The 27679-nt window shown below is 42.1% G+C and overlaps 1 protein-coding gene across 1 annotated transcript in view; it reads left to right on the top strand.

Moving 5' to 3' along the window:
* Positions 1 to 319: 319 nt before the first annotated feature.
* Positions 320 to 27679, top strand: part of hectd2 (HECT domain containing 2) — a 35178-nt gene continuing 7818 nt past the window's right edge. The window contains exons 1-18 of the mRNA XM_041858517.1: positions 320 to 823; positions 1872 to 1989; positions 2951 to 3095; positions 3260 to 3362; positions 4246 to 4335; positions 4431 to 4495; positions 4641 to 4686; positions 6578 to 6687; positions 7039 to 7187; positions 8861 to 8984; positions 10557 to 10653; positions 15686 to 15793; positions 17657 to 17789; positions 18189 to 18277; positions 22170 to 22328; positions 24256 to 24330; positions 24455 to 24542; positions 24698 to 24804. Coding sequence (XP_041714451.1) covers positions 728 to 823; positions 1872 to 1989; positions 2951 to 3095; positions 3260 to 3362; positions 4246 to 4335; positions 4431 to 4495; positions 4641 to 4686; positions 6578 to 6687; positions 7039 to 7187; positions 8861 to 8984; positions 10557 to 10653; positions 15686 to 15793; positions 17657 to 17789; positions 18189 to 18277; positions 22170 to 22328; positions 24256 to 24330; positions 24455 to 24542; positions 24698 to 24804 — 1902 coding nt within the window. The 5' untranslated portion in view covers positions 320 to 727. The remainder of the gene's footprint in view (positions 824 to 1871; positions 1990 to 2950; positions 3096 to 3259; positions 3363 to 4245; positions 4336 to 4430; positions 4496 to 4640; positions 4687 to 6577; positions 6688 to 7038; positions 7188 to 8860; positions 8985 to 10556; positions 10654 to 15685; positions 15794 to 17656; positions 17790 to 18188; positions 18278 to 22169; positions 22329 to 24255; positions 24331 to 24454; positions 24543 to 24697; positions 24805 to 27679) is intronic.

The following is a 27679-nucleotide window of genomic DNA, read 5'->3' as shown; positions in this document are numbered from 1 at the left end:
GTTATTTGTTCACTTATGTTCCCTTTATCTAATATTAGGTTTTGGTTGAACATCTGATAACATTCAGTATCACAAATATGCAAAAGTAGAGAAAATTAGAAAGGGGGCAAATACTTTTTCATAGCACTGTATATCTTATCACTTGGATTCCTTGAATAGACCTACAGAGAAAAAACTCAAATGTAGTCATTAAGTAGCCTACTGTATAGAGTACATAGTGATAAATTCATCTCTCGAGCCGTTTCCTCGAAGTCTAAACAGACCCTGGCTGGGAGAAGTGCGCACAGCAAACCCGCGCACTTACGTAAGGACATCCATGGTATCCAAGCTTGTAACTATGAACCTCCTCTTAAACAACATGGCGCATGTGTACAGCTGCACTGCAAATATAGACGATACATCCAGTTAGGTGGAAAATAAGTAATTTATGCTCAGCTAGCACCTAAACTAGACTTCGGCGACACTATCTGATGCAGACGCTCGTGCCTGTTTACTTGGACAGCATCCGTCTCTGCGCGCTTTGACAACTTTGCGCGAGCTCACCTGTTTACCATGAAGACGAGAAAGCCTTTCAGGTCCTGAACCGTTACTTAGTTTCAGATTGAATGTTTTGTTACTGCGGGTACCGTGTATGCGGGTATTGTGAGGTCTTTTAACTTGTTTTAGTTAAGAAAAAATTAAAAAGCTATGTGACTGCGACCTAAACCAGACTTCAACGGATGAAGAAATGTTACTCAACGTTATGAGAGAAAACAACACACAACTGCACCAGGGGGAAAGGGAGAGAGATAGACTCCCTCCAATTTCAAATAATTCCACCTCTGTGAGTATTACATGTTTTTCAATGTTTCTAATTAAATTAAATATGACAAATAAATGTTTCCATGTTCAATTAACAAATAAATAAAATAAAATTCTGTTTTTTAAAATAATTTTCATGTGTGATCAATGTCATACAATTAATTCTTAAAATGTAAAAATAAAATAAAATAAAGGTTTAGAAAAAGGTTTAGATTTAGAATGTGTTTTTTTTCTCCAATGCATAATGGTAACGTACTAACATTACCATTTCAATTATCTCAGAGCTTGTCTTTTTGGGGAAATGTGTTAATGTTCAGACTAAGGGTGGAACCTTTTGGACAGCTCTTCCTAACCCTATTATGCTATAAAACAGCATAGCAGCTCTGTGAGTAATGAGTGCTAATATGCGGTGTTGGGGAAGCTACTCAGAAAATAGTTCACCAAGCTACCAATTACTTCACACTGCATGAAAGAAGTTAAGCTATACCAAAGCTACCCTTCAGAAAAATATAGTTTACTTAATTAAAGTTACTATGAAAAAGTAGTTCACTACATCCAAACTACTTTGTGAAAAATGATCATATCATATAAATCTAAAATGTCATAGAAAACTAATTGCACAAACAGATCACTCTGGAGTTAACAGAATGTGTATTTTAGCTTTTTAAGTTTCAAGTGAGAATTAGCCAGGTCTGATGTCGAAAAATAAAATAAATTATTGCCTACTGGCACCCATATTTTCTTTCTATTTAGCAAAAAAAAAACTAGTGTGTAGTTCCAGTAGTCAGCTACACCGCTACATGGCAAAAAAAGTTATTAACTACTGAAAACACTACCAATATTTGAATTTAGTTCAACTACTACCAAGCTACTGCAAAATGTTGTTCATTACTAGTTGAACTACATGTAGTTCACTACTCCCCAACACATTATCACTGAAACAAAGCCAGTACTGTCATAGTTCTGATCTATACTGTTAAAATTATAATTAAATCCAGGACCTAATGTCAATTTTTGGACATCCAAGACTCCATGATGTCTGTAATATGAATTCTGTTTTTTTGTCATAGGGTACTGATCGTGGACCAAAGCTGCCATATCCGTCCCTCAGTTTCATCTCAAACCACAAAAAGGAGGCTGGTAGCCACGGCCTCTCCTCCCAGTTTATCCTTCCTGGCATACGGCATGGTAGGTCCCGTCATGGTAACCCTAATGTACACATTACTTCATTCAAGAGTCAGTCTTTTGTAAACTGAGATTGTGAAGCTCATAGTGAACCTATATCAAAGTGCAGGCATGAAGCACTTACTCAAGTTTGATCCCAATAGCATATTCAACATGAGCTATCAGTATGGCTACCTAACACATTTTTGATATTCTTACCTTCAGGTACAGGGTGTCTAACAAAGCTGATTTGATGAACAGATATTGTCTGTGGCATCAATAATCTCTAATTGATAAACAGTACCCTCCTGGGACAGACTGCACCTTTGCTGAGTATGAACAAAGTTTTCAAGAGGAACACATTGAGACTTAGAAATATAACTGAGAGGTTTACAAGGAAATCATTTTCACAGCGCTCACAAAAGAAAGGCTTGTTTCAATTTCAAAGTGACCCATACAGGCTGCTTTGAAATCATGAACAATACACCAGGCAGATGTGTTGTCGTGGCTTCCTATTCTTGAGATCAAAGATGTTGGAGGAGACTTGAGGATCAATGATTGATGCAGATGAGGGAGACAAAGGGCCATTCAGAGCTGCTCATCCTTTACAGGGAGAACTTGTTCTGGGTGAAATGAGCACAACTGTTGTGTTTTCAAAATACAAGATGTTAATATGTTGTTGTCACTTATACTTTTTATGCAGGTTTCCTCTAATGGCTCAAAAAGTCCAAGGTTGCAAGTCTGTCCGTCTTGTTATATAAAAGTTAACTGAGATAGTTAAACTATAATATTGTGGATTAGAGCACCTGTTTTATACACCTTATACACTGGTACCTTGCCAGTAAGTAGAGTTCATATTAATTACCGCCTTCATTTTAATTAGGAATTGGTTAATATAAAATAGTATTTTCTAGGATGGTATATTTATGTGTGAGTATTTGTGTGTTTTTATATGTGGTTACATGTGTTTTTATTCCCCTTGCAGGTAGAGATCTTCCCCCCATCTGTCCTGATGTCAGACAGAAGCATCAACATCGCATCACCATTGACATTTTGCCTCCTGAGGTCAGGGCTCGCTTTGCCTCCGACCCTGTTATCCCCCTCCGCACCAAGACTGCCAAAGAGTTTCAGTAAGTGCACGCACGCACGCACGCACGCACGCACGCACACACACACACACACACACACACACACACACACACACACACACACACACACACACACTGTGTCATCATTATCATCAGTATTATACTCAAACAGAAACATCTCTTAATATTCATCTAACTTCTACTAGGGAGGACATTGAGAAGGCAACAGTCTCCGGCGATTGGAAACACGTCCATGATTTCTACTTGACCACGTTTGACTCTTTTTTGGAACTGAATGCTGCCTTTAAGGTGGGTGATCCTGATTGTGCCATATCCAATCCTGCGGTTTCATATTTGTATCGTCAGTCAAGCCAGTGCTAGTTATACATAATGTTTTTAAATGACTTATTACACTATATCAATTATTTTGTATGGATAAGTGTGATGGTAAACTTGCTAAAGTAACAGTGTTAATTTTGAAATATGACTGATCAATGCAAATTAAAGGTGACCATTGTTTTAGTGTTTAAAGTCGGTGAATAGAGTCTTTCTGGGAGCCAGGAAAAGGGGAATTTGGAGAGTTGTTTTTGAGTCTGTAAATGAATGAATGAAGTCATTCAGAAGGTTGTAAAAAAAAAAAAGAGCACCTGTGTGTGGTTTCCATGGAGAGTATTATACATGAGAGCAGAACCTATAAGAGAACGTATGGTCATATATGGCAAGGAACAGTTGGGTAAATGTTTAGCACATGTGATGGTCGGTCTGCATGACTTCCTAGAGATGATGGAGCTTATTAGAAGCAAGAGGGTCTAGGATATTTCATAACAAAGTCTAATATGGAGTGTTAGCCTTCTCCCAAAGTACATGCATAGAAAAAAAGGTGCTATCTAGAACCTAAAACAGTTATTTGGCTGTCCCCATAGGATAACCCTTTGAAGAACCCTTGTTGGTTCCAGGTAGAACCCTTTCCACAGAGGGTTCTACATGGAACCCAAAATGGTTCTACCTGGAACCAAAAAGGGTTTGACCTGGAACGAAAAAGGGTTCTCCTATGGGCACAGCCGAAAAAAAAAAAATTTGAAACCCTTTTTTTAAGAGTGTAAACCAGACTTGAACTGAGCGAATCACCAATAAAATTAGACTAAACTAGTGTTAGTCCTAATCTGAAAGTGTTCTTCATTTCTCTTTTCAGAAAGAAGCAAACGCTCCATTCAACACGATTGAAGACTCAGGAATCAATACCAAATTCATCAATGCTGTCTATGACACATTATTGCTCACGGTATGTAGAATGATAGAGCAACAAATAGCCATGTTTATATTAGGTTGTTGAAATGAAAACCTCTCACTAACATTGATCCAACATTGATTCAACAGCCTCCTGATACCCAGAGAGCAGTGCTGAAGGGGATCATTAACAGCTTGTTAAGAGAATGGAAGGGGTGAGTGCTCTTATATTTTCATTCAAATCAAACAATTCCTATCTACATAGTAAAGCTCTATACTTTGTGACTTGAATATTAATGCAAACGTTACATACTGGATGAGAAATGAAATTAACTTCATATTGTCTGCTTTATTTTGCAGTCGACGGACGAAGGATGACCTGAGAGCGTATTTCATTCTAGTTCAGGTAACCTCATCAATCAATCAATCAATTTTTATGTATAAAGCCCTTTTTACATCAGCAGATGTCACAAAGTGCTATACAGAAACCCAGCCTAAAACCCCAAACAGCAAGCAATGCAGATGTAGAAGCACGGTGGTTAGGAAAAACTCCCTAGAAAGGCAGAAACCTAGGAAGAAACCTAGAGAGGAACCAGGCTCTGAGGGGTGGCCAGTCTCCTTCTGGCTTTGCCGGGTGGAGATTATAATAGTGGCCATTAAGGCCAGATTTTTCTCCAAGATGTTCAAACATTCATAGATGACCAGCAGGGTCAAATAATAATCACAGTGGTTGTAGAGGTTGCAACAGGTCAGTACATCAGGAGTAAATGTCACTTGGCTTTTCATAGCCGGGCATTTAGAGGTTGAAATAGCAGGTGCGGTAGAGAGAGAGAGAGTTGAAAACAGCAGCTCTCGGACAAGGTAGCACGTCCGGTGAACAGGTTAGTGTTCCATAGCCGCAGGCAGAAGAGTGGAAACTGGAGCAGTAGCACGACCAGGTGGACTGGGGACAGCAAGGAGTCATCAGGCCAGGTAGTCCTGATGCATGGTCCTAGGGCTCAGGTCCTCTGGGAGTGGAGAAATTACGAACAGATTTGGCCAAGGTGCTCTTTTGACCGCTAATACTTAATTCCACGCTATAAATAGCAAACCCTTTCATTACGTAACAAGAGAACATTGTGTACTTTCCAGTAACAACGGCAATTTCCTCATTAGAAGTGAGACAGTTTCTGCATGCAAATGTATGCATTACGCAGGCACACGCACGCATGTGCTCCACAGCCATCTTACAAAATGAATTTTTGTTTTGGGGCCTCAGTATGTTAAACACAGCAGCCATCAGTCTAAAGTCAAATCAGAAACACAGGAAACTCTTGATCTGCTACCTCGCCACATGGCCCATTGACTCCAGTCATAGCCCAGGCAGTTAGTCAGTCTCAGTCAGGCTCTGGATATAATGAGAGCACAGTGTTTACTTCACACATGAGCAACAGACTAGAGGCAGGCTTGGCACCAGCCAAATATGGACACGACTATTAGACACAGAGTCTGGTAAAGACTTGGGAGACAGACTGGGAAATGGTTGAATAGAACTGGGAGGATTTCTGTCTACTAAAAAGTGAGACTTTGGTTGGAGACTTCTGGTTTCTATCCCATTCATGGTTTTATTATTGTTTCAGATGTTTTATGGGGTTTATAGGGCAGTAAATTAAAAAGCACTTCTTCTATCGCTTTCTTGCCAACAACTTTTTGTGGCTATTGAGCCTCTACAGTTCTTTCTTTCATCCAAATTTAGTGTATGATGACATACATTCTTCTTTGGGCTGTTGATAGGCTCTCTGACCAATATTTCGGTGGCAGATCCTGTGAAATTGAAAGGCACAAGGCAATTATTGGGATTATATCCCAATTGGCACCCTATTTCCTATATAGTGCACTACTTTTGACCAGGGCCCCATTTGGGAAGTAGCCTAAGTAGATGTGTCTGTCCGACTTGGTTGATGTCAGTCAGCTCCTGGTAATACAAGTGGTATTATTCTCCCTCTCTCTCTCTCTCTCTCTCTCTCTCTCTCTCTCTCTCTCTCTCTCTCTCTCTCTCTCTCTCTCTCTCTCTCTCTCTCTCTCTCTATCTCTCTCTCTCTCTCTCTCTCTCTCTCTCTCTCTCTCTCTCTCTCTCTCTCTCTCTCTCTCTGCCAAGGGAACGGATGAGGTCATGTTTGGAATGGAAAAGTCTGGTTTCCTCTGTAATGCCAGTCTTTATTAAAAGCCAGACTTCTTCAGCTGCTGCTCCAAATGAAAAGCTATATTTCCTTTTTGAAGTGCACTGCCACTGCTGAAAAAGCTCCTCTTTGTTGCAGAACCCTCAGTGCACCAGCCCAGCCACATATGTCATCTATGCACACTTACTGAGGCAAATAGCCGCGTTGGCTGAAGCAGACCACTATTTCCTGATGCACTGGTTTAAGAAGTAAGAGTCTGAATTGTTCCTCTGCGTTATATATATATTTTCAAGCCAGTATAGTTGTTATCCCCAAAGTAAACACAGTCCTAAGAAAGAAACCTTTGTTGTTATTCTTTATCCAGGAAAGTTAAATCAATAACGTTAAAAATACGTTTTCGAAATTGTTTTAGTAACAGTTGGTAGAGATTGAGCAGTCATACTGTAGCTTTCAAACCAAGACAATCTATTTTGACAGTTAAAATGTATTCCTTGCCATGTACTCAGTGTTTTCGATTATATAATTCTGATGATGATGGTGATCATGATAATGCCTTGATTTTTTATGATGATTATCTAACTCGTGTCCTCCTCTCCCAGGCTGTCCCAGAAGCGGTTCAAACAGCTGGTGGAGCGGCTCCACCTCTTCATCTCCACCCGTTTGTTCCCTGCCAAGCCTGAGGAGCTGCCCCCCATGGCCAAGTGCTCCTGGTGGATCCCCTCCGCCACCAAGGTCCTCTCCCTCCTCAGTGAGTAGGACGTCTTCTATATCCACCCCTACAGGGAGCTGAGGTAATGGGGGGTTGTGATGGATTGAACTACACTTTCTACAGACATTGAATTCTGCTGTCCATATACAGTGCATTCGGAAAGTATTCAGACCCCTTGACTTTTTCCAAATTTTGTTACGTTACAGCCTTATTCTAAAATTGATTAAATAAATGTTTTCCTCATCAATCTACACACAATACCCCATAATGACTAAGAGAAAACAGGTTTTTAGAAACAGAAATTACTTATTTACATAAGTATTCAGACCCTTTGCTATGAGACTCGAAATTGAGGTCAGCTGCCATGAGGTCAAAGGAATTTTCCATAGAGTTCTGAGACAGGATTGTGTCGAGGCACAGATCTGGGGAAGGGTACCACAACATTTTTGCAGCATTGAAGGTCCTCAAGAACACAGTGGCCTCCATCATTCTTAAATGGAAGAAGTTTGGAACCACCAAGACTCTTCCTAGAGCTGGCTGCCCGGCCAAACTGAGCAATCGGGGGAGAAGGGCCTTGGTCAGGGAGGTGACCAAGAACCCGATGGTCACTCTGACGGAGCTCTAGAGTTCCTCTGTGGAGATGTCAGAACCTTCCAGAAGGACAACCATCTCTGCAGCACTCCACCAATCAGGCCTTTATGGTAGAGTGGCCAGACGGAAGCCACTCCTCAGTAAAAGGCACATGACAGCCCACTTGGAGTTTGCCAAAAGGCAGCTAAAGGACTCTCAGACCATGAAAAACAAGATTCTCTAGTCTGATGAAACCACGATTGAACTCTTTGGCCTGAATGCCAAGCGTCATGTCTGGTGGAAACCTGGCAACATCCCTACGGTGAAGCATGGTGGTGGCAGCATCATGCTGTGGGGATGTTTTTCAGTGGGAGACTAGTCAGGATCAAGGGAAAGATGAACGGAGCAAAGTACAGAGATCCTTGATGAAAACATGCTCCAGAGAGCTCAGGACCTCAGACTGGGGCGAAGGTTCACCTTCCAACAGGACAACGACCCTAAGCACACAGCCAAGACAACGCAGGAGTGGCTTCGGGACAAGTCTCTGAAATGTCCTTGAGTGACCCACCCAGACCCCGGACTTGAACCCGATCTAACATCTCTGGAGAGACCTGAAAATAGCTGTGCAGCGACGCTCCCCATCCAACCTGACAGAGCTTGAGAGGATCTGCAGAGAAGAATGGGAGAAACTCCCCAAATACATGTGTGCCAAGCTTGTAGCGTCATACCCAAGAAGACTTGAGGCTGTAATCGCTGCCAAAGGTGCTTCAACAATGTACTGAGTAAAGGGTCTGAATACTTGTGTAAATGTGATATTTCAGTTTTTTATTTTTAATATATTTGCAACAATTTCTAAAAAACAGTTTTTGCTTTGTCATTATGGAGTATTGTGTGTAGATTGATGAGGGAAAAAAACAATTTAATCAGTTTTAGAATAAGGCTGTAACGTAACAAAATGTGGAAAAAGTCAAGGGGTCTGCATACTTTCCGAATGCACTGTATGTCTGGACCTCCTATCGATATTTGTCTGGGGTACACGTAGTTTGAGGGTCAGGAGAAGTTCAGAGGGGTCAAGGTTCAAGCAAACATCAGTCTAAGAGACCTTGATACATTTTTATTTGTATACTTTTTCTTCATTGTAGATGCAGCCAATAGCATTTCTTGCACTCCCATCATGCCCTTTGTTGACTTCTATAACCTCACACTGGACCACACTGACTTCATGGAGGATTATCGCACATGGCAGACTCAGGGAAACTTTACCAGGTGAGGCAGGACAATATTATCAGAGCAAAGCTTATGTTGACCAGTGCTGTTCAATTCTGCCCGTAACCCTTGTTGTTATGATTCCTGTGTTTCCCTGTAAATAAATGGAGCTCCCTCTTGTGCCAGATTTCAGCTTTATAACAACAGATTGATTGTTTATGATATAAGATTGCAACATCAGATACACGATATATACAAAAGTATGTGGACACCCCTTCAAATTTCGGCTATTTCACCCACACCCATTGCTGACAGGTGTATAAAATCAAGCACACAGCCATGCAATCTCCATAGACAAACATTGGCAGTAGAATGGCCTTAATGAAGAGTTCAGTGACTTTTAACGTGTCACCGTCATTGGATGGCACCTTTCCAACAAGTCAGTTCGTCAAATTTCTGCCCTGCTAGAGTTGCCCGGTCGACTATAAGTGCTGTTATTGTGAAGTGGAAACTTCTAGGAGCAACAATGGCTCAGCTGCGAAGTGGTAGGCCACAGAAGATCACAGAACGGGACCGCCAAATGCTGAAGCATGTAGCGCGTAAAAATCGTCTGTCCTCAGTTGCAACACTCACTACCGAGTTCCAAACTGCCTCTGGAAGCAACGTCAGCACAATAACTATTCGTCAGGAGCTTCATGAAATGGGTTTCCATGGCCGAGCAGCCGCACACAAGCCTAAAATCACCATGCGCAATGCCAAGTGTTGGCTGGAGTGGTGTAAAGCTTGCCGCCATTGGACTCTGGAGCAGTGGAAACACATTCTCTGGAGTGAGGAATCACGGTTCACCCTCTGGCAGTCAGACTGACTAATCTGGGTTTGGCGGATGCTAGGAGAAAGCTACCTGCCCGAATGCATACTGCCAACTGTAAAGTTTGGTGGAGGAGGAATAATGGTCTGTGGCGGTTTTTCATGGTTTGGGCTAGGCCCCTTCGTTCCAGTGGAGGGAAATCTTAACGCTACAGCATAAAATGACATTCTAGACAATTCTGTGCTTCCAACTTTGTGGCAACAGTTTGGGGAAGGCCCTTTCCTGTTTCTGCATGACAATGCCCCCGTGCACAAAGCAAAGTCCATAGAGAAATGGTTTTGTCGAGATCCGTGTGGAAGATCTTGACTGGCCTGCACAGAGCCCTGACCTCAACCCCGTTGAACACCTTTGGGATTAATTGGAACGCTGACTGCGAGACAGGCCTAATCGCCCAACATCTGTGCCCGACCTCACTAATGCTCTTGTGGCTAAATGGAAGCCAGTTCCCGCAGCAATGTTCCAACATCTAGTGAAATGCCTTCCCAGAAGAGTGGAGGCTGTTATAGCAGCAAAGGGGGACCAACTCCATATTAATGCCCATGATTTTGGAATGAGATGTTCGACGAGCAGGTGTCCACATACTTTCGGTCATGTAGTGTATATTTCAAACCCAGACATATCATAGCATCCAGCTACGATACAATCTCCAATGAGTATCATACACCAAGAGAACACAATCCCTGATTAAACCAAAACATTCTTTCCATGTGATAAGTTATGATAACCAAACATCCCCGTTCCTACCGGTTCCTCCCCATCCACAGGTTTACATTCTGCCAGTTCCCCTTCATTCTATCCACGGTGGTGAAGAAGGCAATCATCCAGAAGGACTCGGAGCAGCAGATGATCAGCATGGCCAGGGTGAGACAGAGGTCACTGCTCACATAGGTCCTTGTCGTCCATCTATGACAGTGTCATTGTATTGCAAGACAGCACAGACAGTGCCTCACAGTCTCAGTCTAACCCTTACCCTTCTGTATGTACACTACCGTTCAAAGGTTTGGGGTCACTTAGAAATGTCCTTGTTTTCCATGAAGACATACATGAAATGAGTTTGAATAGGAAATATAGCCAAATGAATAGGAAATGTAGTCGAAATAATTATTTTTAATTTAAATAATAATTGTGTCCTTCAAACTTTGCTTTTGTCAAAGAATCCTCCATTTGCAGCAATTACAGCCTTGCAGAGCTTTGGCATTCTAGTTGTCAATTTGTTGAGGTAATCTGAAGAGATTTCACCTCATGCTTCCGGAAGCACCTCCCACAAGTTGGATTGGCTTGATGGGCACTTCTTACGTACCATACGGTCAAGCTGCTCCCACAACAGCTCAATAGGGTTGAGATCCGGTGACTGTGCTGGCCACTCCATTATAGACAGAATACCAGCTGACTGCTTCTTCCCTAAATAGTTATTGCATAGTTTGGAGTTGTGCTTTGGGTCATTGTCCTGTTGTAGGAGGAAATTGGCTCCAATCAAGCGCCGTCCACAGGGTATGGCATGGCGTTGCAAAATGGAGTGAAAGCCTTCCTTCTTCAAGATCCCCTTTACCCTGTACATATCTCCCACTTTACCACCACCAAAGCACCCCCAGACCATCACATTGCCTCCACCATGCTTGACAGATGGCATCAAGCACTCCTCCAGCATGTTTTCATTTGGTCTGCGTCTCACAAATGTTCTTCTTTGTGATCCGAACACCTCAAACTTCGATTCGTCTGTCCATAACACTTTTGTCCAATCTTCCTCTGTCCAGTGTCTGTGTTCTTTTGCCCATCTTAATCTTTTCTTTTTATTGGCCAGTCTGAGATATGGCTTTTTCTTTGCAACTCTGCCTAGAAGGTCAGCATCCCGTAGTCGCCTCTTCACTGTTGACGTTGAGACTGGTGTTTTGCGGGTACTATTTAATGAAGCTGCCAGTTGAAGACCTGTGAGGCGTCTGTTTCTCAAACTAGACACTCTAATGTATTTGTCCTCTTTCTCAGTTGTGCACCGGGGCCTCCCACTCCTCTTTCTATTCTGGTTAGAGCCAGTTTGCGCTATTCTGTGAAGGGAGTAGTACACAGCGTTGTACGAGATCTTCAGTTTCTTGGCAATTTCTCGCATGGAATAGCCTTCATTTCTCAGAACAAGAATAGACTGATGAGTTTCAGAAGAACATTCTTTGTTTCTGGCCATTTTGAGCCTGTAATCGAACCCACAATTGCTGATGCTCCAGATACTCAACTAGTCTCAAGAAGGCCAGATTTATTGCTTCTTTAAACAGCACAACAGTTTTCAGCTGTGCTAACATAATTACAAAAGGGTTTTCTAATGATCAATTAGCCTTTTAAAATGATAAACATGGATTAGCAAACACAATGTGCCATTGGAACACAGGACTGATGGTTGCTGATAATGGGCCTCTGTACGCCTATGTAGATATTCCATAAAAAATCAGCCGTTTCCAGCTACAATAGCCATTTACAACATTAACAATGTCTACACTGTATTTCTGATCAATTTGATGTTATTTTAATGGGCAAAAAAATTTGCTTTTCTTTCGAAAACAAGGAAAGTTACCCCAAACTTTTGAACGGTAGTGTATACAGTATGTATATATACAGTTGAAGTTGGAAGTTTACTTACACCTTAGCCAAATACATTTAAACTCAGGTTTTCACAATTCCTGACATTTAATCCTAGTAAAAATTCCCAGTCTTAGGTCAGTTAGGATCACCACTTTATTTTAAGAATGTGAAATGTCAGAATAATAGCAGAGAGAATGATTTCTTTCAGCTTTTATTTCTTTCATCACATTCCCCGTGGGTCAGAAGTTTACATACACTCAATTTGTATTTGGTAGCATTGCCTTTAAATTGTTTAACTTGGGTCAAACGTTTCGGGTAGCCTTCCACAAGCTTCCCACAATAAGTTGGGTGAATTTTGGCCCATTCCTCCTGACAGAGCTGGTGTAACTGAGTCAGGTTTGTTGTAGGCCTCCTTGTTTGCACACGCTTTTTCAGTTCTGCCCACACATTTTCTATAGGATTGAGGTCAGGGCTTTTTTTTTTTTTCACCTTTATTTAACCAGGTAAGCCAGTTGAGAACAAGTTCTCATTTACAACTGCGACCTGGCCAAGATAAAGCAAAGCAGTGCGATAAAAACAACAACACAGAGTTACATATGGGGTAAAACAAAACATAAAGTCAAAAATACAACAGAAAATATATATACAGTGTGTGCAAATGTAGCAAGTTATGGAGGTAAGGCAATAAATAGGCTATAGTGCAAAATAATTACAATTAGTATTAACACTGGAATGATAGATGTGCAAGAGATGATGTGCAAATAGAGATACTGGGTTGCAAATGAACAAAATAAATAACAATATAGGGATGAGGTAGTTGGGCGGGCTAATTTCAGAAGGGCTGTGTACAGGTGCAGTGATCGGTAAGGTGCTCTGACAACTGATGCTTAAAGTTAGTGAGGGAGATAAGTGTCTCCAGCTTCAGAGATTTTTGCAATTTGTTCCAGTCATTGGCAGCAGAGAACTGGAAGGAATGGCGGCCAAAGGAGGTGTTGGCTTTGGGGATGACCAGTGAGATATACCTGCTGGAGCGCATACTACGGGTGGGTGTTGCTATGGTGACCAATGAGCTAAGATAAGGCGGGGATTTGCCTAGCAGTGATTTATAGATGGCCTGGAGCCAGTTGGTTTGGCGACGAATATGTAGTGAGGACCGGCCAACAAGAGCATACAGGTCACAGTGGTGGGTAGTATATGGGGCTTTGGAGACAAAACGGATGGCACTGTGATAGACTACATCCAATTTGCTGAGTAGAGTGTTGGAGGCTATTTTGTAAATGACATCGCCGAAGTCAAGGATCGGTAGGATAGTCAGTTTTACGAGGGCATGTTTGGCAGCATGAGTGAAGGAGGCTTTGTTGCGAAATAGGAAGCCGATTCTAGATTTAACTTTGGATTGGAGATTCTTAATGTGAGTCTGTAAGGAGAGTTTACAGTCTAACCAGACACCTAGGTATTTGTAGTTGTCCACATACTCTAGGTCAGACCCGTCTAGAGTAGTGATTCTAGTCGGGTGGCGGGTGCCAGCAGCATTCGATTGAAGAGCATGCATTTAGTTTTACTAGTGTTTAAGAGCAGTTGGAGGCTACTGAAGGAGTGTTGTATGGCATTGAAGCTCGTTTGGAGGTTTGTTAACACAGTCCAATGAAGGGCCAGATGTATACAAAATGGTGTCGTCTGCATAGAGGTGGATCTGAGAGTCACCAGCAGCAAGAGCGACATCATTGATATACACAGAGAAAAGAGTCGGCCCAAGAATTGAACCCTGTGGCACCCCCATAGAGACTGCCATAGGTCCAGACAACAGGCCCTCCGATTTGACACATTGAACTCTATCTGAGAAGTAGTTGGTGAACCAGGCGAGGCAGGCTTTGTGATGGCCACTCCAATACCTTGACTGTCTTGTCCTTAAGCCATTTTCCACAACTTTGGAAGTATGCTTGGGGTCATTGTCCATTTGGAAGACCCATTTGCGACCAAGCTTTAACTTCCTGACTGATGTCTTGAGATGTTGCTTCAATATATCCACATAATTTTCCTTCCTCATGATGCCATCTATTTTGTGAAGTGCACCAGACCCTCCTGCAGAAAAGCACCCCCACAGCATGATTCTGCCACCCCCGTGCTTCACGGTTGGGATGGTGTTCTTCGGCTTGCAAGCGTCCCCCTTTTTCCTCCAGACATAACGATGGTAATTATCGCCAAACAGTTCTATTTTTGTTTCATCAGACCAGAGGACAAAGTACGATCTTTGTCCCCATGTGCAGTTGCAAACCGTAGTCTGGCTTTTTTATGCCGGTTTTGGAGCAGTGGATTCTTCCTTGCTGAGCGGCCTTTCAGGTTATGTCGATATAGGACTCGTTTACTGTGGATATAGATACTTTTGTACCTGTTTCCTCCAGCATCTTCACAAGGTTCTTTAGTGTTGTTCTGGGATTGATTTGCACTTCTCGCACCAAAGTACGTTCATCTCTAGGAGACAGAACGCGTCTCCTTCCTGAGCGGTATGACGGCTGCGTGGTCCTATGGTGTTTATACTTGCGTACTATTGTTTGTACAGATGAACGTGGTACCTTCAGGCGTTTGAAAATTGCTCCCAATGATGAAGCAGACTTGTGGAGGTCTACAATTTTTTTTCTGAGGTCTTGGCTGATTTCTTTTGATTTTCCCATGATGTCAAGCAAAGAAGCACTGAGTTTGAAGGTAGGCCTTGAAATACATCCACAGGTACACCTCCAATTGACTCAAATGATGTCAATTAGCCTATCAGAAGCTTCTAAAGCCATGACATCATTTTCTGGAATTTTCCAAGCTGTTTAAAGGCACAGTCAACTTAGTGTATGTAAACTTCTGACCCACTGGAATTGTGATACAGTGAATTATAAGTGAAATAATCTGTCTGTAAACAATTGTTGGAAAAATTACTTGTGTCATGCACAAAGTAGATGTCCTAACCGACTTGCCAAAACTATTGTTTGTTAACAAGAAATTTGTGGAGTGGTTGAAAAATGAGTTTTAATGACTCCAACCTAAGTGTTTGTAAACTTCCGACTTCAACTGTATATATATATATAATATTATTATTACTATTATTATTATTATTTTATATAATTGAAGTTTGTTGGACCCAGAGTTTTTCCCAGTCAGGTCTTGTAGTCAGGAATAACCCAGATCTATAAGTATACAATATTTACAGTGTGTATCTCACGGCATCAGCCTGAAAACATACACTCTCCCACTCTGACAGCAAGCAGTGGTCTAATGCCAACAGCATGTACTGTGGGAGCAACTGCAAATAAAGAGTGCCTCTTGTAATTTATTGCAGCAAAGCCTAGTGGACAAAGTGTCTCGCAGACAGCGAGTTGACATGAGCCTGCTGTTTCTCAACATCAAAGTCAGGCGGCCGCAGCTGGTCAGTGACTCACTGGATGAGGTAATACCATCTCCCATCTAAATCTGGGCACATTACACACAGACACACAAAAGCATTACTTAAGAAGACAGCCCAGCCCTGGTAGAGTGGCTTGATAGCTATTTCTGTTATTGTGTTTTTGAATCACACAAGAGCCAATTAATTTGCAGCAGTTGTTTCACTGTTTTTAATGCAGTGCATTTCAAAACTGAAACATCCAAGATATGTACACTGCTCAAAAAAATAAAGGGAACACTTAAACAACACAATGTAACTCCAAGTCAATCACACTTCTGTGAAATCAAACTGTCCACTTAGGAAGCAACACTGATTGACAATACATTTCACATGCTGTTGTGCAAATGGAATAGACAACAGGTGGAAATTATAGGCAATTAGCAAGACATCCCCAATAAAGGACTGGTTTTGCAGGTGGTGACCACAGACCACTTCTCAGTTCCTATGCTTCCTGGCTGATGTTTTGGTCACTTTTGAATGCTGGCGGTGCTTTCACTCTAGTGGTAGCATGAGACAGAGTCAACAACCCACACAAGTGGCTCAGGTAGTGCAGCTCATCCAGGATGGCACATCAATGCGAGCTGTGGCAAGAAGGTTTGCTGTGTCTGTCAGCGTAGTGTCCAGAGCATGGAGGCGCTACCAGGAGACAGGCCAGTACATCAGGAGACGTGGAGGAGGCCGTAGGAGGGCAACAACCCAGCAGCAGGACTGCTACCTCCACCTTTATGCAAGGAGGAGCAGGAGGAGCACTGCCAGAGCCCTGCAAAATGACCTCCAGCAGGCCACAAATGTGCATGTGTCTGCTCAAACGGTCAGAAACAGACTCCATGAGGGTGGTATGAGGGCCCGACGTCCACAGGTGGGGGTTGTGCTTACAGCCCAACACCGTGCAGGACGTTTGGCATTTGCCAGAGAACACCAAGATTGGCAAATTCACCACTGGCGCCCTGTGCTCTTCACAGATGAAAGCAGGTTCACACTGAGCACATGTGACAGGCATGACAGAGTCTGGAGACTCCGTGGAGAACGTTCTGCTGCCTGCAACATCCTCCAGCATGACCGGTTTGGCGGTGGGTCAGTCATGGTGTGGGGTGGAATTTCTTTGGGGGGCCGCACAGCCCTCCAAGTGCTCGCCAGAGGTATCCTGACTGCCATTAGGTACCGAGATGAGATCCTCAGACCCCTTGTGAGACCATATGCTGGTGCGGTTGACCCTGGGTTCCTCCTAATGCAAGACAATGCTAGACCTCATGTGGCTGGAGTGTGTCAGCAGTTCCTGCAAGAGGAAGGCATTGATGCTATGGACTGGCCCGCCCGTTCCCCAGACCTGAATCCAATTGAGCACATCTGGGACATCATGTCTCGCTCCATCCACCAATGCCACGTTGCACCAAAGACTGTCCAGGAGTTGGCGGATGCTTTAGTCCAGGTCTGGGAGGAGATCCCTCAGGAGACCATCTGCCACCTCATCAGGAGCATGCCCAGGCGTTGTAGGGAGGTCATACAGGCACGTGGAGGCCACACACACGTCATTTTGACTTGTTTTAAGGACATTACATCAAAGTTGGATCAGCCTGTAGTGTGGTTTTCCACTTTAATTTTGAGGGTGACTCCAAATCCAGACCTCCATGGGTTGATAAATTTGATTTCCATTGATAATTTGTGTGTGATTTTGTTGTCAGCACATTCAACTATGTAAAGAAAAAAGTATTTAATAAGATTATTTCATTAATTCAGATCTAGGATGTGTTATTTTAGTGTTCCCTTTATTCTTTTGAGCAGTGTATAAGTTAAGACATGCAGCATGCCTAGGTCTGATGAGTTCAAGAAAGTTGGCCACAGCTTAACTTGTTCTCTTGCTTTTAGCTTGCTAGAAACCGTGCAGACTTGAAGAAGAAGCTGAAAGTGACGTTTGTGGGGGAGGCTGGTTTAGACATGGGCGGTCTGACCAAGGAGTGGTTTCTCCTTCTCATCCGACAGATCTTTCATACAGACTACGGTGAGACATATGGGACAAACAGATCAGGCATATGTGTTGCTCTGAGCCATAGAGATACAGATGTTACAGCTGTTTTGTTTGCAACAATAATATGTTTCTCCATAGATAACAGTATAAGATTATGGGAGTTACTTCTCCTTTAGCCCTAGCTCTCTATATCTCATCCTAAAGTTTCAACAAGTACCCAGACTAAGAATGTTGACCTAGCCATGAATTAAGAAAAAAACTCAAACGTGTTCATGTTCTGGGCCATATAGCACTGCAATAATAGATAACCATTCAATTACAGTAACTCCCATTTAGTCTGGGACCTAGCAGTCCAAAAAGGAAATTCCCATGTACTCTATTCTGGGCCGGAGTTGTGTTTAAGCAGAGTTTATTTGTGTCTACTCTCTGAAGGCATGTTTACATTCTTCAAGGATTCCCACTGTCACTGGTTCAGCAGCTGGAAGTGTGACAACTACTCTGAGTTCCGATTGGTCGGAGCCGTATCCTTTTGTACCATACCGTGATTTATGGTACCATGTAGCCTGTGGTGAACTGTAAACAGATTCTCAACGTACAGCAGCAGTCCTCATGTTGTACCCTTTAACTGGTGCCTGGAGTTTTAGTCAGGTCACGTAGCACAACCAAATAACTTGGATTGCAGTTAGTTGAGATTACATTAAAGTACATGGTGCAAGTGATCAATGCCGTTTGAGATTTTGTGCAGATTATTATAGCAATTGTAAATATTTCCACAGACCTGAGACCCTGAATGCTTTCTATGATTACATAAGAATACATTTATTGTTACAGGAACCTCAAAATGTGGCCATGGATGTGTTACTCATTTTAAGGTTGAAATACTGTTATATTAGTTTGTAAGATAGCCTTAACATTAGGCTATTTACTGTCTTATAAAAGTAATATTGAATTGTGTTTGGTTGACAACGCAACCAAATATCAACATTTAAAGGAGTTTTACGGTATCTGCTGCATGGATAGTTCCATCTGAGCCACTGGCTTAATCCTATGCTATTTAGGCCTTTCAAATGGAATCTACAAGTTAATAATAAATATGTTGGATTCACGTCTCCATCTCAACCAAAAATGTAAGTTAAAGAATATAATTAAATCAAATCAAACTGTATTAAACATTTGCTTTGATTTGATTTAGTCCTATTCTTTAACATAGATTTTTGATTGAGATGGAGACGTGAATCCAACATATAATTTGTTAACTTGTCGACAAGTTAATAGGTTATTTACCGTATTGCAAAAGTGATATGGAATTGTGTTGGGTTGTCAACTCAACTAAATATCAACTTTTGAAGGAGATATATCTTCTGCTTGGATAGCTCCATCTGTGCCACTGAGTCTGGCTTTAATTCCAGTCTGTATACAAATTAATAATTTATATTTTGGATTCACGTCTCCATTTCAACCAAAAAGCGAAGTTAAAGAATAGGACTAAATCAAATCAAAGCAAACTTTAAACAGTTTGATTTGATTTAATTATATTCTTTAACTTACATTTTTGGTTGAGATGGAGACGTGAATCCAACATATTTATTATTAACTTGTAGATTCCATTTGAAAGGCCTAAATAGCATCATTGATGATATATGATTGATCAAGTATGGTTACATTTAATTTGCTCTGTTGAACCTACCCTTTGGAATGACTTCGATAGCAACAGTGAATCTATTAAGCAGAGATTTCTCAAAAATCTTTCTCATGATAGTACATTGTTAATAGTCAGTGACAAATATCAAAGCTAAGCAGCGCTGGGCTTGGTTATAACCCTGGATGGGAGACCAAATTAATAGATGTAGATAGATCAACTCTCCAGTAGTAGGTGAAGATCTGACATTTCAAATGTACAAATTCAACATATTTTATACAAGGTTTGTCTATGTTGAAAATTGGTTATGATGACATAATCCTGTGGTTGAAATTTTACCCTCAAAACAACAGTTTACTACGTTGATGACTTTTTTTGAATCCAATGTATTTTCCACGTAGATTCCACATCACAATACGTTGACAAATTACAATGAAACAACGTTAATTTAACCATTTTGTTCCCAGTGGGTAGTTACAGTGCATTCGGAAAGTATTCAGACCCCTTCCCTTTTTCCACATTTTGTTACGTTACAGCCTTATTCTAAAATTGATTAAATAAAAACATTTCCTCATTAATCTACAAACAATAGCCCATAATAACAAAGCGAAAACTGGTTTTTAGAACATTTTGCAAAAACAGAAATACCTTATTTACATAACTATTCAGACCCTTTGCTATGAGACTCGAAATTGAGCTACGGTGCATCCTGTTTCCATTGATCATCCTTGAGATGTTTCTACAACTTGATTGGAGTCCACCTGTGGTAAATTCAATTGTTTGGACATGATTTGGAAAGGCACACACCTGTCTATATAAGCTCCCACAGTTGACAGTGCATGTCAGAGCAAAAACCAAGCCATGAGGTCGAAGGAATTGTCCGTAGAGCTCCGAGACAGGGTTGTGTCGAGGCACAGATCTTGGGAAGGGTAACAAAACATTTCTGCAGCATTGAAGGTCCCCAAGAATGCAGTGGCCTCCATCATTCTTAAATGGAAGAAGTTTGGAACCACCAAGACTCTTCCTAGAGTTGGCCACCCGGCCAAACTGAGCAATCGGGGGAGAAGGGCCTTGGTCAGGGAGGTGACCAAGAACCCGATGGTCACTCCTCAGTAAAAGGCACATGACAGCCCGCTTGGAGTTTGCCAAAAGGCACCTAAATGACTCTCAGACCAAGAGAAACAAGATTCTCTGATCTGATGAAACCAAGGTTGAACTCTTTGGCCTGAATGCCAAGCGTCACGTCTGGAGGAAACCTGGCACCATACCTACGGTGAAGCATGGTGGTGGCAGCATCATGCTGTGGAGATGTTTTTCAGCGGCAGGGACTGGGAGTCTAGTCAGGATCGAGGGAAAGATGAACGGAGCAAAGTACAGAGAGATCCAGAGCGCCCAGGACCTCAGACTGGGGCGAAGGTTCACTTTCCAACAGGACAACGACCGTAAGGACACAGCCAAGACAACGCAGGAGTGGCTTCGGGACAAGTCTCTGAATGTCCTTGAGTGGCCCAGCCAGAGCCCGGACTTGAACCTGATCTAACATCTCTGGAGAGACCTGAGAATAGCTGTGCAGCGACGCTCCCCATTCAACCTGACAGAGCTTGAGAGGATCTGCAGAGAAGAATGGGAGAAACTCCCCAAATACAGGGGTGCCAAGCTTGTAGCGTCATACCCAAGAAGACTCGAAGGCTGTATTCGCTGCCAAAGGTGCTTCAACAAAGTACTGGGTAAAGGGTCTGAATACTTATGTAAATGTGATATTTCAGTTTTTTATTTATTTTAAATGTCTAAAACCTGTTTTTGCTTCGTCATTATGGGGTATTGTGTGTAGATTGATGAGTGCATACTTTCCGAATGCACTGTATGTTATGTGGGTGGACTGACAGCCTGAGTCAGTCCACCCACATACCCCCACACTCGCACACCTTCTACCTCACCAGTCTGTCTGCCACTCGGCTAGAATTACAGCACGCTGACACACTGAAGTGGCTATGTGTCTCTATCTGAAGCGAAAACCACAGGGAGGGCAGGGTGACGAAAAATGGCGTGGCACAACGGAGCAAGAGACAAAGAGAGAAATGGTAATAGAAACGGAAGGTTTTGTTGTCTTATTTTGTGAGCTGCAGGTCTGGAGCGGACTGCGTTTCATCCTCCGCCTGTCAGTTCTCATGGAATTTTCCCCAAGCCTTCGCCAATATAACTTTAAGCATTTTTCCAAACTCTATTTATCTATTTAGCAAGCTAGGGAGCTCATAGAGAGAGCGAGAGAGCTCTGCAGCTCAGCCTCTCCCACAGAAGTTCCATATGGACGACACGTGGAGTAAGATCTGCCAAAAGCAGCTGGTAGCACTTTAGGAGTTCAGGCTCCCTCCAATTTCATTCTAAATGCATAATACACCTACTGTTTATATTCCCTGTTCAGATCTGCTACAAGCCAATATACAGTACATGGCAAAATGCAGTGATAATAGAGTAATGATTGGGATCATTAACACATGCTGCAGGGTCTGTGAAGCTGATATAAAATGCTATCATTGTTACGAAGTATGGAGAGCTCAGAAGCAGAATACTGTAGCAATGATGTGAAAAGGTTTTCATCTGAATGCTATGCTACATTAAATGAATATAACTAACCACATTTTAATCTGTTCTTCTAGTGGTGTATATGATTATAACCGTGAGTTATTTGGTGTTTAAGATACTTGCTTTCTATTGTAAAGGATCTGCTGCTTTCTATACAGACTTTGTTACACACTTAACTGTATGTGTGTCAGCTCATGGGCCTGGCCGTGTACAACAGCATCACCCTGGACATCCGCTTCCCCCCCTGTGTCTACAAGAAGCTGCTGACCCCGCCCGTGGTGCCGTGTGACCCCGATACCCCCGTTGGCATGGCGACCCTCACCCTGGACGACCTGCAGCAGGTCATGCCTGTATGTACACAACACAAGCTATGACTCAGCTGTCTTAGTTACCCTCTCTCACTGGCATTCTTTCCAATTACACTGCACTCTTCTTGTAAGGATCACAAGTACAAGAATATTGCTTGCAGTGGTCAAAAACCATGGGAAAGTAACATTTTTGTACTTGCAAAGTACTCCGCTTTTCAATTATAATAATTTATACAATCAAATTAATGGATGTGATGCTTATGAGAGGACTGCCCTGTTTTAGAAAGGTTAACATTGTCTCTGAAGGGTATAGTGTTGATCGGTATATGAATATGGCTGGTTGAATCAATGTTGTTTCCACTTAGTTTTCAATGAAATGACGTTGAACCAACGTGGAATAAACGTTAAATTGATGTCTGTACCTAGTGGGGGATGTATGGTTGCTAGACTAAGATGTTATATAGACTGTGTTAGAATTAACTGCAATATGCTATTGTTCCTACTTATAGCTAAATGTACAGGAATACATGCAATAAACATAAATAATGTACTTCTAATTATGGGAGTCATAGTGCATACATTGCACTATTGATGCATGGGATCTAAGGAAATGCTTGTGCGTCACAGGAGTGTGAAATAATCAACCAGGTTCACACTCCATACAGTCCCAGAGTCTCACCCTGCCACCAGTCTAATTATAACAGTATGGCTGCAGCCAAGGTGAGATGGCACTGAGCTGCAGCTGCAGCTAGGTCTCAGAGGTGTCATTACTCCCATCATCACCTCAGACACACCAGTGATAGATCCCTGCCCATAGATGTCACACATAGCAGCCCAACACTGCTTATTAAGATCTCCTGGTGAAGGCAGCTTTTTTATTGAACAGGAAGATTCAAGGATGCCAGGCTAGCTGTAGTTTGTAACCTGTCTAGGAGGAGAGATGGAGAGGAGAGATACAGTTCACGTGACATAACATGCTTTTCTTTATCTTTTTTGATGAACTGCAAATTAATATTCTGCAATTGCCATCAAAGTTATGCTTTGTTGATATAATATTTCCTTATATCATCCTGTAGTTCCTCATATGTTGATTTTTCATTTGCTAGTCAGTGATTGACATTTTCCAATATTCACCAGCAGAGGGCTGTTAAGCCTAACTTTTGCACATCGCCACTTGCATGTTTGAACTCTACAAATTCAAAAGAACAAACCAAATGTATGTTAATCATATAAAAATGCTTTATGCACATACAATACATTACTGTCACTAAGACTAGTATTTACCTGCTTTTGGTGTAATTGTATAGCTTTTTATGCAGTATGCATCTCATTGCGCTGCGTTTTGTCGAGTCAGCCTTGCTGAGGCCAGATGTTGTTTTTTACTGGGCAGTTGGCCTTCTCTTTGCTTACATAACAGCCTCTGGGAGTTTATTTGGTCCCTGTTGAATACTTTTTCCTAAATTGGTGGAGGACAGGGAAAAAGCTACTGCAACTCTTTAAAAAGACATGCCAGGAGTGCCCAGCACTGACGTCAAACACATGCAATTGTTCTTCAAATGATTTTGCATTGTAAAATTTACTTAATTTGATGAGGTATGGATTGGAAAACCATAATCGCAGTGATGTCATGTACAATACATATAGCATACAATGGTTATTTTGTTTCCTCAATACGTTTCCTAGATTGTGTAGTGGCAAAGGCTTTACATGATTTTCTTGTTGTTTTGTGTTACAATGCCATTACAGTAATTCAGTAAAGAAAAGTCAGTCATTAGATGTCAATAATAAAATGAAGTCAGATTTTCCTCCATAAAACATTCTATGAACATAGTGTAATGTGCTGTATAGACGTTCCCACCTTGGCACTTTTTCTATTAGTCCTTCACAGATTTAGAAGAAGACATATACCTCATAAATATTGGTTGCAATCTATATAAAAAGCAATGCTTATAGATTTGGTCTGTTTCAGGATCTTGCTCATGGGCTGGCAGAACTTCTCAGCTATGAAGGCAACGTGGAGGAGGACTTCTGCACAACTTTTCAGGTTGGGAAAACACACTCATTCTTGTTCACAATAACACTTTTGAAACATAATATCTTTGACGTCACCATAATACATACTGTCACAGCACAAGGGAAGTGCTCCACTAATGTGATGATCATTTTAGGTGTCGCAGGAAGAACTAGGTGTGATGAAGTCCTACAATCTGAAACCAGGAGGAGATAAGATTCCTGTCACCAACCAGAACAGGAAGGGTAAGTGAGGAGTAGACAGACTGCCAAAGACCAGAGAAAAGACAACTGTCCTGCAGTAGCATGTGATATCTAACAGTACACTGCCTTTCAGACTATGTGGCATTTGTTTGTTCTCTCATAGTTGAATGATTGTTTGATTATTCTTGTCTTTGCAGAGTATGTCCAGCTGTACATAGATTTCCTGCTGAATAAGTCCATTTACAGGCAGTTTGCTGCCTTCTACTATGGCTTCCACAGTGTGTGTGCCTCCGACGCTTTGATGGTAAGAATGTCAAGACTTTTACTGTCAAAATGAATGAATAAATTAGTTATAATTGGTGTGACCAACTGTAGAAAAACATTATGAATTCCAACTGTCATTATAGGTTTTTGGAATACAGTATATCACTATCACTGAGAAAGTGAGAGGACATCATTTATTGTGCTGCAGTTCAGTGCCAGCTGGTCCTGTTTGAAGTGTCAGGAGCCGATAGTTTAGTCAACTCTTGTAGAAAGTTCCTGATTAGGCAACATAGGGAGTGTGAGGCCCAGAGAGGCAACGAGGAGTGCAGGATTGGAACCTCAGCTGTGTGTGCACGTGTGATGTGTGTGTGTGTGTGTACACACACACAACTGTGAGTGCATGCATGTGTGTGAGTGAGTCTACTGTTCCTCGCTGCCTGTTCACAGGAGCTCCCCACCCCCTCTCTTGGCACAGGCCTCCTAACGGGGGTGTTGTGTGTGTGCTCTGTCTCCACTCAGTGACCAGAGCTCTTTGGGCCAAAAGGGGGAGGCTCGTATGAGTGGCCTATATAAAGAGTACGTAGGGAACCACAGTGGCAGGGTTGACATACACCATGAATATCAATCAGACAGACCACAAAGCTGCTGTATTGATGCAGAACCAGCCCAGCTTTAGGGTTAGATTTGCATGGTTTAACATGGGAGGAGCTGGATCACTCTGGTCGTTGTCAGTTGGTTTCCCAATAGTTCCTTAACTGTTGCTAGACTCTGTGAGCCCTGTGAGTATCCTCACTGATCTGCTGACAGAAACCTATCAACGTACTGTGTAACTAGCAAGGAGTGAAATATATACAGGTAACTGCCAAAATAAAGGAAACACCAACATAAAGCGTCTTACTAGGGCGTTGGGCCACCACGAGCCAGAACAGCTTCAATGCACCTTGGCATAGATTCTACAAGTGTTTGGAACTCTATTGGAGGAATGAGACACCGTTCTTCCATGAGAAATTCCATCATTTGTTGTTTTGTTGATGGTAGTGAAAAACGCTGTCTCTGGCGCCGCGCCAGAATTTCCCATAAGTGTTCAATTGGGATGAGATCTAGTGACTGAGACAGCCATGGCATATGGTTTAAACCTTTTTAATGCTCATCAAACCATTCAGTGATCACTCGTGTCCTGTGGATGGGGGCATTGTCATCGTATGGGGGCTCAGCCATGGTAGCCAAAATAATGGCCTGCCCAGCATTTCTATTCATAACCCTAAGCATGATGGGATGTTAATTGCTTAATTAACTCAGGAACCAGACCTGTGTGGAAGTACCTGCTATCGATATACTTTGTATCCCTCATTTACTCAAGTGTTTCCATTATTGGCAATATACATCCAGACTTTTGCCACCTAGGAAATGTGTGTGAATGGACCCTTTCAAATAGTATTTCAGTACCCCTGGAGTAATCAATCAATTAGAATCAATTAAAATGGACAAGATTAAAATAGACTAGGGTACTGCAATTAACTGTGCAGTGAACTGTCAGATGAGCTGACAGCAGTGAGCTCAGGGATGAACATTTCCCTCATTGTTTTATTGCTGTCATTAGTATCTGTCTGGACAAGGATTATGCTGCACCAGCAAAAACAAATATTTGACTGTTCAATTATCTGTTTGGTGTACGTGTCAGTGAATGCCAGAGTTGGTATTTACTGTACACCACAACCTAACCAACCCCACCACAAACCACAGTTAAACATTAATTATCCTAAATGCTTTTCCCTTTGCAGCAAGTTTAGCATGCTGATTCCATCCATTTTGGATACTGTAGATAGAAAAGAAACACAAAAATAGAAACCAGCAATATCATTTTCAACAGCATACAATACAATATAATTTGTCACGATGACTAAACTGAATGGGGTCTCCAATTACAAATTGCCCTGAGCTTTTTCTTTTTGCCTTGAGACTAAAACAGAAATCCCTGTGTCAATCTTGGTAGGACTTGCTACTTTATATGGTCTTCTCAGCTTTTGTTGCACCAGCACTAACATATAATTTTGCCAGTAGTTACAGTGGGGAGAACAAGTATTTGATACACTGCCGATTTTGCAGGTTTTCCTACTTACAAAGCATGTAGAGGTCTGTAATTTTTATCTTAGGTACACTTCAACTGTGAGAGACGGAATCTAAAACAAAAATCCAGAAAATCACATTGTATGATTTTTAAGTAATTCATTTGCATTGTATTGCATGACATAAGTATTTGATCACCTACCAACCAGTAAGAATTCCGGCTCTCACAGACCTGTTAGTTTTTCTTTAAGAAGCCCTCCTGTTCTCCACTCATTACCTGTATTAACTGCACCTGTTTGAACTCGTTACATGTATAACAGACACCTGTCCACACACTCAATCAAACAGACTCCAACCTCTCCACAATGGCCAAGACCAGAGCGCTGTGTAAGGACATCAGTGTTAAAATTGTAGACCTGCACAAGGCTGGGATGGGCTACAGGACAATAGGCAAGCAGCTTGGTGAGAAGGCAACAACTGTTGGCGCAATTATTAGAAAATGGAAGAAGTTCAAGATGACGGTCAATCACCCTCGGTCTGGGGCTCCATGCAAGATCTCACCTCGTAGGGCATCGATGATCATGAGGAAGGTGAGGGATCAGCCCAGAACTACACGGCAGGACCTGGTCAATGAACTGAAGAGAGCTGGGACCACAGTCTCAAAGAAAACCATTAGTAACACACTACGCCGTCATGGATTAAAATCCTGAAGCGCACGCAAGGTCCCCCTGCTCAAGCCAGCGCATGTCCAGGCCCGTCTGAAGTTTGCCAATGACCATCTGGATGATCCAGAGGAGGAATGGGAGAAGGTCATGTGGTCTGATGAGACAAAAATAGAGCTTTTTGGT

Source organism: Coregonus clupeaformis, chromosome 31 (assembly GCF_020615455.1).
Source record: "Coregonus clupeaformis isolate EN_2021a chromosome 31, ASM2061545v1, whole genome shotgun sequence".
Taxonomy (NCBI): domain Eukaryota; kingdom Metazoa; phylum Chordata; class Actinopteri; order Salmoniformes; family Salmonidae; genus Coregonus; species Coregonus clupeaformis.
The sequence above is the reverse complement of the archived record's forward strand: the minus strand, read 5'-3'. Positions and strand labels throughout refer to the sequence as shown.